The sequence below is a fragment of the Rhinopithecus roxellana genome, chromosome 5 (genome assembly GCF_007565055.1).
Source record: "Rhinopithecus roxellana isolate Shanxi Qingling chromosome 5, ASM756505v1, whole genome shotgun sequence".
Lineage (NCBI taxonomy): Eukaryota > Metazoa > Chordata > Mammalia > Primates > Cercopithecidae > Rhinopithecus > Rhinopithecus roxellana.
In genome coordinates this window covers 149,275,438-149,288,708 of record NC_044553.1, presented here as the reverse complement: position 1 = coordinate 149,288,708, position 13,271 = coordinate 149,275,438, and the positions used below count along the sequence as shown (strand labels likewise).

The 13,271-nt window shown below is 49.8% G+C and overlaps 1 protein-coding gene across 1 annotated transcript in view; it reads left to right on the top strand.

Annotated features, from left to right (window-relative positions):
- The window catches only part of TTC7B (tetratricopeptide repeat domain 7B), a 275,587-nt gene that overhangs the window by 24,317 nt on the left and 237,999 nt on the right, over positions 1-13,271 (top strand). The window contains 2 exon segments of the mRNA XM_030931410.1: positions 1,863-2,017; positions 7,199-7,367. Of these exon segments, the coding sequence (XP_030787270.1) occupies positions 1,863-2,017; positions 7,199-7,367 (324 nt within the window).

The window sequence follows — 13,271 nt, the reverse complement described above, 5'->3', positions numbered from 1 at the left end:
TTGGGCGTCTAATGAGTTATTGAGTTCAGTAACTGAACTCAGCCCTGTTTTCGTGTTTCTTGACTCCCCCAGGACTCTAGGTCTCATCTCTAAAAGGTTATTTTAGGCTTCCCAGTACATAGAGAGAGCACTGCTAAGACCTATAGATTCAGCAGTTTTGGGCCAACTGCTCAGAACATGTGGAAAAGGCCTTTGTTTTAGCTCTTGGCCTTTGGTGGACTTACTACCCAGAATCTTAGGGGGTCTTCAGTGATGACTTTTTGAAATAATTTTAAATTGCATATATAATAGGTAGATCTATTCTTTTTAGGACCAGGATGTTAAAGACAAAGCCAAAGTCCATTCTTGCCACCAACCCCAGTTGAGGTCCCCTCCCCAGCACCCCAGCTGTAACTACTATCATGGGCTTAAGATATGTCCTTCCAGACCTTTTAAAACTGATTTTATATTTTGATACAAGTATGTTCTATCCCATCCCCGAAAAATAGACCATGCTTAGGCTGGTATATGAGTTGTTCTGGGTTTATTCAGAACAGTCTGGGTGTTGGTGTGGATTCCAAAGAGCTGCTCCTGGAGTGAACTTTTCATTCAAATTAAGCCAATATAGACATCAATAAGTTATAACCATAAGTAGTACGCTCTCAGGAGTCAAAGCTTCATGCAAGCATTCCCAGGTATCTGTATAGTTACGACTTTTAGACAGAAACAGAGGAACACTCTGTTGCTCTGCAAGAATACAGACTTGCATTCAGGTCATTTTGACACAGACTCATTTTAAGATCCAGCTGTACAGACATTCCACCAGCTCCATAGAACACAGCAAAGAGCTGGGGATTTCATCGCGCCTCTCCTGAAAATACATAACACTGGGGTTTGTGTGTATTTTATAAAGATCATAATGAATACCTCATAAGCCACCTTTGTTTTTTTCCTACTGAACTTGAGCTCTCTCCATGTTAATATGTATCTACTGGCAGCCAGGCACGGTGGCTCATCCTGGAAATCCCAGCACTTTCAGAGGTTGAGGCGGGCGGATCACCTGAGGTTAGGAGTTTGAGACCAGCCTGGCTAACATGGTGAAACCCTGTTTCTACTAAAAATACAAAAAGTTAGCCGGGTATGATGGCATGTGCCTGTAATCCCAGCTACTCGGGAGGCTGAGGCAGGAGAATCACCTGAACCTGGGAGATGGAGGTTGTTGGTGAGCTGAGATTGTGCCACTGCACTCCAGCCTGAGCAACAAGAGCAAAACTCCGTCTCAAAAAAAAAGTATCTACTGGCAAAGAAACGACTGAGTGCTTGAGTCAGCACCTATTTGAGTACATGCTACTGGAACATTCTTTTTTTTGTTTTGTTTTGTTTTGTTTTGAGACGGAGTCTCGCTCTGTCGTCCAGGCTGGAGTGCAGTGGCCGGATCTCAGCTCACTGCAAGCTCCGCCTCCCAGTTTCAGGCCATTCTCCTGCCTCAGCCTCCTGAGTAGCTGGGACTACAGGCGCTCGCCACCTCGCCCAGCTAGTTTTTTTGTATTTTTTAGTAGAGACGGGGTTTCACCGTGTTAGCCAGGATGGTCTTGATCTCCTGACCTCATGATCCGCCCGTCTCGGCCTCCCAAAGTGCTGGGATTACAGGCTTGAGCCACCACACCCGGCCAGGAACATTCTTTAAATGAACTGAATTCACTATGAGGTGGTGTCCACTTAGACCCTATGAAGGCTATGAAGTTCCAGAAGGACCTTGCTGGGGGCCTGGAGCCTCGGGGTGTGGTGGTTCTGGGGTCCTTTGAGTTGGAGGGGGGTCCTACATGCATTCCTTGCTCCCACTTTGTTCTCACTTTGTTTGGCTTCTCACTTTGTTTTTGTAGATGACATGGCAGAACTTCTCCTCGGGGAGTCGAAGCTGGAGCAGTACCTGAAGGAACACCCCCTGAGGCAGGGGGCCAGTCCCCGAGGCCCCAAGCCCCAGCTGACTGAGGTCCGCAAGCATCTGACTGCCGCCCTGGACCGAGGGAACCTTAAGGTACCATGGGCCTCTGGGCTGAGGCGACACTTGCTCACCTGCACACCGCCATGGCTTATCTTCTTAGAAGCGGGCCAGCTCCCAGTTGGGTGGATGTGCCAGTCTCTAGGATGGTTGACCACTGCGGGGGCTTCTGGCCCAACAGGGTCTCTCTGATGAGAGTCTTCAATGACACGCCATCTGCACAATGCCACTTACCTCTCAGATGCTTGAACTAAAGCTATCCGATATAACCCAGAGCTTAACCTGACATGTTACCAGTTCTAGAAAAGAGAGAAGTTAATCAGAAGGGGTGCTCAACGCACAGCTTCCTGCTCATCAGTGTAACAAGCCACTGTGGCCCAGAGCTGTGGGAGGTTCCATACTGGTGCCAGCAGGCCTGGCTTCACGGTTGGGAGGGGGCCAGGAACTTCCCCGCATCTCAGCAAAGACCCTCACCCGCTGGCACAGGGAATCTTAGGCGCTGCCCCCTATCTGTCCATTCTGTTTTCTGGTCTCATTGCACCCAGGTTTCCTTTCCCTCTCACGTGGCTTTCCTTCCTTTCTTCTTGGACTCCTCATTCAGTTCCTTTTGCTTTTCATGGGGGTCATCTCCTCTTCCTGCCCTGCCCTTCTGCCCCCTGGGTGGCTCACACTGCCCTGGCTCTAGACACTTCCCCTAGTTCAGATGGCTGTCTGCGGCCTGCTCCATCCTGCCCCTCTTCCCCAGGATGTATTTCCCACTGAGGACGGTCTTTGGTGAACTTCTGGAGCTCTGACTTCTGTTTCCTCTTAACTTAGATGACTTCTTTCTCATTTTTCTTCTCTTCCTGTCTTGGAATCCTGTGAGACTCCGTGTTTGGTCTTTATTCTTGTTTGCGTGTGCACGCTTTCCCATGGGAAGCCATGCTTTCTTTGGCTTTACCTTTCATGTCTGTACTGCAAACTCAAGCCTGCTCCCGACTTGCTGTGTGACTCCAGGGAGGTTACTCACCTCTCTGCAGCTCAGTTTCTTTAGGTTTGAATGGGGTGGGCTCTTAAAGGGGTGAGCTTGGACCTTCCCGGCTCCTGCATGTTCTAAGCCTATGAGCTTTCAATTTGAGCTGTTCCTTCTCTTGGTCATCTGGCCACCTCCTTGGCCCTGTTGCAATGGAGGGCCTGGGTAACCTTTGAGTAAGTTAATATTGGTGTTGGTCAGTTGTGCAGCAACAGGCTTTTGGAAACCCTGATAAAGAGCTGCTTTCAAAATGGTCTCTGTGTATGTTGTCTGCACGGGACATAGCTCCAGGCCGCTAGGAGGTGGCTGGAGAGCGTCACCTCAACATAGGGACCCCGCCCTAGGCCCCTAGGGGGTGGCCGGAGAGGTCACCTCAGCGTAGGGATCCCAGGTACTTAAGGACTCCCTGCTGCATTTGGGCTTCAAAAACCAGGTCTTCTCTTTCCCTGTTCAGTTTCTCTGTAAGGGCCATGCCACGCTTTGGTGTGTGGCAGATCACTTGAGGCTAGGAGTTCAATACCAGCCTGGCCAACGTGGCGAAACCCCGTCTCCATCTCATATGTTGTTTTTTTTTTTTGATACGGAGTCTTGCTCTGTCGCCCAGGCTGGAGTGCAGTGGCGTGATTTCGGCTCACTGTGAGCTCCGCCTCCCAGGTTCCCATTCTCCTGCTTCAGCCTCCCGAGTAGCTGGGACTACAGGGACCTGCCACCACACCCGGCTAATTTTTTGTATTTTTAGTAGAGACGGGGTTTCACCATGTTAGCCAGGATGGTCTCGATCTCCTCACCTTGTGATCCGCCCGCCCTGGCCTCCCAAAGTGCTGGGATTACAGGCGTGAGCCACTGCGCCCGGCCTCATCTCATATGTTCTTAACCAGTGACATGATGACACAGGTGGACACAGGGTACGTCTTGATCTGGGGACACAGGTGGTAGGTCTTGATCAGCAGGAGAGGGTGGAGGGACAGCAGGCACATGGGCCACAGCTCACAGTGATGGCCAGCCAGACTCAAGTGTCCTGCTGGGAGGTGTGAGGGGAGATATCTGGCTCATTTCTTTCCCCTGTCTACCCGCCCCACAACTTCATCTTGAAAAATTCTCCTTTCATTTCACCAGGTATTGATAGGTTTTGCTTTCCATCCTCTACAACGCCGTGTGGTAGTAAGCACATTGAATTTATTTTATTATTTATTTATTTATTTTTTGAGACAGAGTGTTGTTCTGTCGCCCAGATGCCATCTCAGCTCACTGGAACCTCCGCCTACCAGGTTCAAGCAATTCTTCTGTCTCAGCCTCCCGAGTAGCTGTGACTACAGGTGTGTGCCGCCACACCTGGCTAATTTTTGTGTTTTTAGTAGAGACGGGGTTTTACCATGTTGGCCAGGCTGGTCTCGAACTCCTGACCTTAGGTGATCTGCCTACGTCGGCCTGTAGTCCCTCCAAAAGTGCTGGGATTACAGGCCTGGGCCACTGCACGAAGCTGTTGAATTTAATTCAAGTTAAAATTCTTGAGTCTGAGTCCAGTTCTGGATTTACAGGCTGTGTGATTTTGGGATGTTACTTAACTTCTCTGAGCTTCATGTTTCTCAGCTGCAGGCCTACTTAGCCCAGGATTGTTTTGAGGCTCAAATGGAGAAATTCTTTCAAAGATGTATAGCACTAGATACACATCATTTCTTGCTATGTTATTAGTTCTACCTAGAGAGTTTTTTTCTCCTATTGCTGTTTTTCACCTTCCTCCATCTTATAAAGAATGTTCCAAAGCCACACATCTTTTGCATGGGTGTGCTGTCCTACTCACACTGACTAATGTGAAACTTTCTCTTTCCTTGAGCTTAAGTCCAGCTTGTCTTAAGTAAACTGAGGCTGGGAAGACCAGAGCCAGCCAGCCATGTGGTGGGATGGAAAGAGTCCTGGACGAGGAGTCAGGACATCTGGCTTCTGATTCAAGGCAAGGAAATGGTCCTTATTGTGAGCAAGGTGGCCCCTGACACCGTGTTGGGGTTGTTCTCCCACTGCCCCGGCAGCCAAGGCGCCCTGGCCAAGCCGTTTCCTGTGCTTGGCTGCAGACTGGACTTGCCCAGGGAGGCTCTCCCAGTGTGTCCAAGCTGTGCCTCTAGGCTTGCAATTTTCTTCAAGCTTTTTCTCCGCCTGGCTCTCCAGTTTGCTTTCGGGGTTTTTTTTTTTTTTTCTCCTTTGGTAAAATATACATAACATACAACCTAACGTTATAGCTCTTTGTAAGTGTACAGTATAGTGGCATTAAGTATGTTATCGTTGTCACCACCCTCCATCTCCAGGACTCATCTTCCCAAACTGAGCCTCTTGTGATGTATCCATTAATGCTAATTCCTCATTCCCCCTCCTCCTTCAATTCGCCTTTAATCCAGCGGTTCTCAGAGGCTGGAAGCTTGGGGAAGGAAGAAAGACTTCCCAGAATGTCCTAGGAAATGTTTCCAAAATACCCAAGCCTGGCCCGTCCCCCACCTGGGTGGAGAACCCCTGTGGTGGATGCTTTTTTTTTTTTGAGACAGAGTCTCGCTCTGTCATCCAGGCTGGAGTACAGTGGCATGATCTCGGCCCACTGCAGCCTCCGCCTCCCAGGTTCAAGCCATTCTTGTGCCTCAGCCTCCTGAGTAGCTGGGATTACAGGTGTGCACCACCACGCCCCACTAATGTTTGTATTTTTAGTAGAGATGGGGTTTCACCATGTTGGCCAGGCTGGTCACGGACTTCTGGCATCAAATGATCTGCCTGCCTCAGCCTCCCAAAGTGCTGGGATTATAGGTGTGAGCCACCGCACTTGGCCTGGATGCTTTTTTTCTCTTTTCTGAGTCTGTTTTGATTTCTCCGTCTCCAGATGTAATTCTAATTCCTCTGGTGCCTCTCCCTTGGGCCACCCATAAACACTTTTGCTCCTATCAGTCCTCCTTGCCCACTCCACCATCCTTTCCAGTGCTGCCTGATGTCCTTCTCTCTTCCAAGAAATGCCTGGAAGCTGACCACGTTGGCTGAGATAGCTGCTGTAACATGCTGTACCTGGCTACCTGGCCTTGTTGTCCACCCATCAAAGCTCTAGGTTACAGTATAAATAGTGTGGTTTCATGGTGTGCCTCCGTAAGCAAAAACCTCAACTTTGAACTGCTTGGGCTCTGAGGAGAAGGTCTGGCCAAGGAAGATAAATCTGTTTCCTTATATAGGTGGCAGGGTGGCCTGTTCTCTCCCTAGGAAGGAGGGCAATGATGATGATTTGGGGAGTGGGGGACTGGCCACGTCAGCCTCGCTGACTGGGAGGAAGGGGGGCCCACAGAGAACTTCCAGCCTTCAGTCTCTGGGGAAGGTACCAGGTCATCTCAGTTTAGAAACTTCAGTGGCTCAGTGAGAAACTTCGCCCTGGAAAGCAAGCAAGTCCTAATCTTCACATCCATTTGGGAAGGCCCTCCTTGATGATTTGGGTTACAGGGTTGTGGTGCATCTCCACTGCCATGGCCGGCCCACCAGGATGTCTGGGCCGCTTCTTTTCTGAGACAGGTGCTTGTATGTTTAACTTAGGAAGCATTCCTTCCTTCCTTGGCCCAGCCGGCCCACCCAGCCATGGGCCTGGTGAGGGGAGCCGCAGGGTTTTGTTTTGGTTTGGTTTTTGCAACAGCTTTCTTGAAGTGTAATTCACATACCATACAACTCACCCATTCAGAGTGTCCACTTCAGCGATTTTTAGCATATTCATGAAGTTGTGCAACCATCATCACAATCAATTCTAGAACATTTTCATCACCTTCCAAAGAAACCCATCATCATTAGCAGCCACCTCCCATTCCTAGCCAAGACGAATCTATTTTCTGACTCTAGATTTGACTATCCTGGACATCTCATACACATGGAAGCATACAATATGTGGCCTTTTGTGACCGGATTTTTCACTTGGCATCGTATTTTTGGGGTTCGTCTATGTTGTAGCACATAACAGTACGTCATTCTTTACTACAACTGAGTAATACTCCATTTTATGGCTAGCCCACATTTTGGTGGACATTTGGGTTGTTTCCACTGTTTGGCTATTGTGGATAACACTGCTCAGAACATTCACGTCCAAACTCTTGTGTGGGGAGCTGTGGGGTTTTACGGCAGCAGCTGGCTGGGCTCCGAGGGAGCATCATGCCTGATATTGTAGGAAAATGCTTTTCTTTCTCTCCTTTCCCTTCTAGTCAGAATTCCTACAAGAATCCAATCTGATCATGGCCAAGTTGAATTATGTGGAAGGTGATTATAAAGAAGCTCTGAACATTTATGCCCGGGTGGGCCTGGACGACCTGCCGCTGACAGCTGCCCCGCCCTACAGGCTGCGGGTGATCGCAGAAGCCTATGCTACCAAAGGTGAGGCCTGTGCCTTCTAACACAGTATCCCATGCCCTGGAGCCAGCAGCACCTCTTGGGAGCCGCCTATTTGACCCCTGGCCCTTGGCTGGTGATGAACCTGGCAGTTCCCAGCAAGGCTGCTGGGGCTGCCCTGCAGCACGTTGCTGGGTCATGCTAAGCCCAGCAGGGGTTTGTTCCTCCGAGCCAGCGGCCATCAGCTGTCACTGAAGGGGATGAAGGAAAAACATTTCAGCAAAGTTTCTTCCTTCCTTCCTTCCTTCCTTCCTTCCTTCCTTCCTTCCTTCCTTCCTGCCTGCCTGCCTGCCTGCCTGCCACCACACCTGGCTAATTTTGTATTTTTAATAGACAGGGGGTTTCTCCATGTTGGTCAGGCTGGTCTCGAACTCCTGACGTCAGGTGATCTGCCCACCTCCGCCTCCCAAAGTGCTGGGATTACAGGCGTGAGCCACCGTGCCTGGCTTCAGCAAAGTTTCTTGATAAGTAATATGCAAATTCAGCAGGGGCCTGCCTTGGTAATTAAAATCCTGCACAGCATATAGGGATTCATATCATATGGTCAATTGGCCACGTGGCTGATGATGTTTTTATTCATAAATGCCACCTCTGGGTTAATTAAGGCTAATCAGTTGCCACACAACAATCACTAGCAATCAGTCCTCTCTTAGTTAACTGTGTACCTATTCAGGGACAAGAAGAACGCGTAAATATCTCACTGCCATAAAGCAGTTTGCACTCTAGTGTGAGATAATAAAGTCTCATGGGAAGAAAAAGTATGGAAGCACAGGACACACAGACGACTGGACCGTTCCAAGCTGCCGCTTCCTCAATCTATAATGGGCATAATCACACCCACTTCATGGGGCTATTAGGAGGATTAAGCCAAATAATGTATGTAAAGCATTTAATGTAGTACCTGGCACATTCTAAATGCTGCATAAATGATATTTTAAAATCTCGACCAGGTGCAGTAGCTCACACCTGTAATCCCAGCACTTTGGGAGGTCAAGGCAGGAGGGTCACCTGAGGTCAGGAGTTCGAGACCAGCCTGGCCAACATGGCGAAACCCCGTCTCTACTGCAAGTACAAAAATTAGCCGGGCATGGTGGCAGGCGCCTGTAATCCCAGCTACTCAGGAGGCTGAGGCAGGAGAATTGCTTGAACCCGGGAGACAGAGGTTGCAGTGAGCCGAGATTGCGCCACTGCACTCCAGCCTGGGTGACAAGAGCGAGACTCCATCTCAAAAAAATTTAAAAAATAAAAAATAAAATCTCAACCCCAAACAGGGCAGCAAATGGTAAAAGCTAGGGATGGGTAATACAGGGAGGTCACTTCAGGCCAGCAGGGCCAGGAAGGCTTCCTAGAAGAAGAGGGACACTTTGAATGGGACTTCTTAAGGCCATGGCAAGAAGTGGACTATCTGGAGTGGCTCCTGTCCTTCTGGCCATCTGCTGTTCAAACCAGGTACCGTGATTGACTGTGGCTGGCAGAGGCCAGGACCCTGGGTGGCTCGTCCCTCCAGCACAGTCATGAGCTGGCCATTGTGTGCTGCCAGCACTTTCTGGCTGAGATGAGGGGGCTACAGGTGGTCCAGCCTGTCTGACTCAGTTGTCTTACGCAATGTTGAACAAAGACCCAGCCCGGGGCACACTTGTTAAGAGCTTTGTGATGGGAATGATGTATTCACCCAGTTCCCTGGGGACCCTTGAGTACTGCCAGGCTCCTCTAATTCTAAACATCCACGTGGGCTAGGAAAAAATGCCACTGCTCTCGACAGGGCACTCTGGCAGTTTAATGGGCACGCCCCTTTGAGGCTGCCTCTGGGGTCCTGACAGCATTTGGCTTTGTTTGCGTCTGTCTGAGTTATGGGGAATGCTGGGGTCTGTGCCACACAGCCACGCTCTTCTCTCCCTGGTGCTCACCCAGCTACCTCACATGCCTCAGAAGCTGTGTATGTGTGTGGCCAGCAACAGTATTCTGGAAGGAGAGCAAAGCATCATCTGGCAATTTCCACCTGCCCAACTGCCCTGGGGATGATGGGTGGTACCAGGAGTTGGCTTGCTATTTGGGGGTGGGAGGTGGCTTTGCTTGCCCAGTACCCAGAGCCCACGTCCTAGGACTGGTTCTGAGATAGTTTAATGGAGGCAGGCTGTCTACAGGTGGCACTACCAGCTCAGTCTTGTGGCTGCCATGAAAGATAGGCGAGGAGGACAGGCGACTTGGGCCCTGAGCCTGGCCCTGGGTGATATGTGGTCACCCTACCCATGAGGTTGTGGCATTGGCTCTTAGGACACCTGCTGGCTCACGGGAGACCTGGTTCTGGCTAGTTTCTGACTTCCGTGAGTGCAGGTACAGTCACATGTGTGCCAGGAGAGGGAAGGGTCACTTCTGCCTAGAGGAAGTGGCCAGCAGCCTGGGGGCTCCAGGCCCTGGAGAGCCTGGTGGGCAGGTGAGAGGCAGTGTAGAGGGACAGTTTTGAGCACCGGCCCTGACCGTCTGCCTGGGTCCTACTCTGTGTGTCACATGCTGGCTCTGGGCCCTTGTACAAGTTCCTAAGCCTCTCTCTGCCCCTGTTTCCCCGCCCATCAAGCTCTCATTGGCTTGTCACGAGAGCTGCATGAGATAGCACACATAAAATGCTTCTACAGTGCGGCACATAGTGAGCGCAATGTAAATGTCAGCTGAAGCTGAGTGTTGACTGGGCCGTGAGGGACTAGAAGTGACTTGTATTAACAGGGCCATTTTGGGCCCAATTCATGGAGATGCCCAGAGACAGGTCTGCTCTCTGAGGAGTTCAAGAGGCCCTCAGTCCTAGCTCTGTGTAGGAATATTCTTGGCTCTTCTTTCTTCACCAAGGTCCCTGAGGAGTTTTAAGGGGAGGCTGCTGCCAGGGTGTTCTCTGAATATTAGTCCCTCCTCTATGCTGTCTGCACACTGCTCTAGGCAGCGGGATTGACCTACACACTTTCTTTGTCACCTCAACTTCTCCCTGGTGACCTGAGGTCTGAGTTGGTCAGGGTTTTCAGATACAGTCCCTTCCCCTAGCCAGCCAGCATTAGCCTTTGCTGATTGGGAATTGGAAGCCTGTATGGTTCGGCTCCCAGAACCTCCTATGGGCCAGCACTATATTAGGGAATTTCCTGTCTCTTTAACTCTCCAAACCCCAAATTTACTGAAGAGAGAAATGAGAGGAGGTGAGGTTGTGCAGAAGCGTAGCAGTGGCCATGGTGTACTGAGAGATTCCTGCGCGCCAGGTGTGGTGCCCTTTATCCCAGTATCTCATTCACTCTATTTTTTTTTTTTTTTTTTTTTGAGACGGAGTCTCGCTCTGTCGCCCAGGCTGGAGTGCAGTGACCGGATCTCAGCTCACTGCAAGCTCCGCCTCCCGGGTTCACGCCATTCTCCTGCCTCAGCCTCCTGAGTAGCTGGGACTACAGGCACCCGCCACCTCGCCCGGCTAGTTTTTTGTATTTTTTAGTAGAGACGGGGTTTCACCATGTTAGCCAGGATGGTCTCGATCTCCCGACCTCGTGATCCGCCCGTCTTGGCCTCCCAAAGTGCTGGGATTACAGGCTTGAGCCACCGCGCCCGGCCTTTTTTTTTTTTTTTAAATGGAGTCTTGCTGTGTTGCCCAGGCTGGAGTACAATGGCGCAGTCTTGGCCCACTTGCAACCTCTGCTTCCCAGGTTCAAGTGATTCTCCTGCCTCAGCCTCCCAAGTAACTGGGATTACAGGTGTGCATCATCACACCCGGTTAATTTTTGTTTTTTGGTTTTTTTTTAGTAGAGACAGGGTTTCACCATGTTGGCCAGGCTGGTCTCGAACTCCTGATCTCGGGTGATCTGCCCACCTCAGCCTCCCAAAGTGTTGGGATTATAGGCATGAGCCACTGCGCCTAGCCTTCATTCATTCTTTACCACCACCTATGAGGTAAACACCATTATTCTTTCCATTTTACAGAGAAGAAACCTGGGGCACAGAGAGGTTAGGTAAACCTGCCCAGGGTCCTACAGCTAGGAAGTGGTCGAGCCAGGACTTGACCTCAGAGACTGGCTCTAGGGCCCTTGTTCTCCTCTGAGTGGCAGAATGGGGTCTCAGTCTGACGCCCATGTTCCTAATTGCTCTCCTTTATTGGCGTATGGACTGGAACTCAGCTAGGCCAGGTAAGGTTTCTTCAGGGAGAAAACATTCAGGTCACTCGAGAATACCCTAGATTTGTACTCCCGCCCTTGGTTCCTCTACTTTAATGCCTCACCCTTGCCAGGTTTCCTCCTGTAAGTTCTGTCCTTCAAGCTCATATTGCTGTCTTCTCTGAAGCCCCCTGGGACACACCCATTCAGAGTCAATCATATTTGATGCTGTCATAGCACAGTACATTAGAATTATCTAAGAAACGACTGGAGTTGTACGCATGCTCACTTAAGGCGTTCTTCCCTTGCCAATCTAGCATTCCTAGAAGGTCATCTACCAGTTACACTCCGCCATTTTGCCCCTTAGTGCGCATGCTTGTGCCCACTCGCCCAATTCCTGAGAACTTGTTGGGAAGCTGCTGATCACCAATTTCGAGTTTCTTCTATCTACTGGGAGGCTGCTTTTTCCTGATGCAGGCTGCTAGCAATTATTATTTTAGAGAAACAGTTAACAACTGCCTGACCATCACCTGATGGTCACCTGACATTCCTGGTGTATGTGTGTGTGTATGTCGGGGGGAGCGCTCTCCTGCTCTGCTCGTGCCTGACTAGCTGCCTCCTATAACAGGGCTATTTGGCTTTCTTAGCATTTTCTGTGACTTTCTTTTCTGCGTACACAGAGGAAAGTAAGCACCTATCTCTGCTTTATAAACAGAAACATAATTAATAGAAGAGACAAAATGAACAGTTCCCTTTTTAGTAAAACAAAATTTTAAAACTGGAAATTTAAAAATTTTAAAAGTGGGGCCTGGAAACAGCAGGGGAATTAACTTCCTTTCCAGATTGCATGGCACCAAAGCAGAGGGCTGGCTCTAAAGAGTAAATGGGGCCTGCACAATCATCTTCCATGTAGAGATTTTATTTCCCAGTAGTAGGGGAGACTGTGCCAGAGAGGAGAAGGGACTTGCCCTATGCCACACAATCCAGGGCAGGACCAAGATGTGGGGATGTTTCTTGGTAGGAAATTTTTCCATCAAGTTGAGTGACCTCTGTGCCCAGGTGGAGGAGGCGGCACCATGTCGGGCGCTTTACAGAGCTCCTTTACCTTCTCCATTCCTCCCTGCTCCTGGGGTGGAAACTGCTCTTCCATGCAGTGGTTAAGGGCATGAAGCTTTGGGGTCAGACTGTCCAGGTTTGATCTCTGGCTTTGCCACTTACTAGCTAAAAGGTCTTGGGCAAATTATTTTCACCCAACTGGGTCTGTTTCTCATCTGTAAATGGAGATAATAATAATATCTACCTTACAGGGTTGTGCAGGGAATGGGTGAATACATGTAAAGCACTTAGCACAATGCCCGGCAGATCAACAAATGTGTTATTTTTATTTTTACCACAAATGACTGGCCTCTTCATTTGTTTGACCACAAATGACTGGCCTCTTCAGATGCCCCAGGTAACAACATCTGGTCATGGGGAGAGGGGAGAGGTCGGCTTTTTTCCATGAATACATTGGTGCCTTGGTGGATCTGCTTTGTCAGGCAGAGGGTTCGACCATCAGGAAGTGGGACCTGGGATCCATACATTTACAGGGAGAATCTTTTTTTTTTTTTTTTTTTTTCCTGAGACAGAGTTTCACTCTTATTGCCCAGGCTGGAGTGCAGTGGCACGATCTCAGCTCACTGTAACTTCTGCTTCCCAGGTTTAAGTGATTCTCCTGCCTCAGCCTCTAGAGCAGCTGGGATTACAGGTGTGTGCTACCATGCCCGGCTAATTT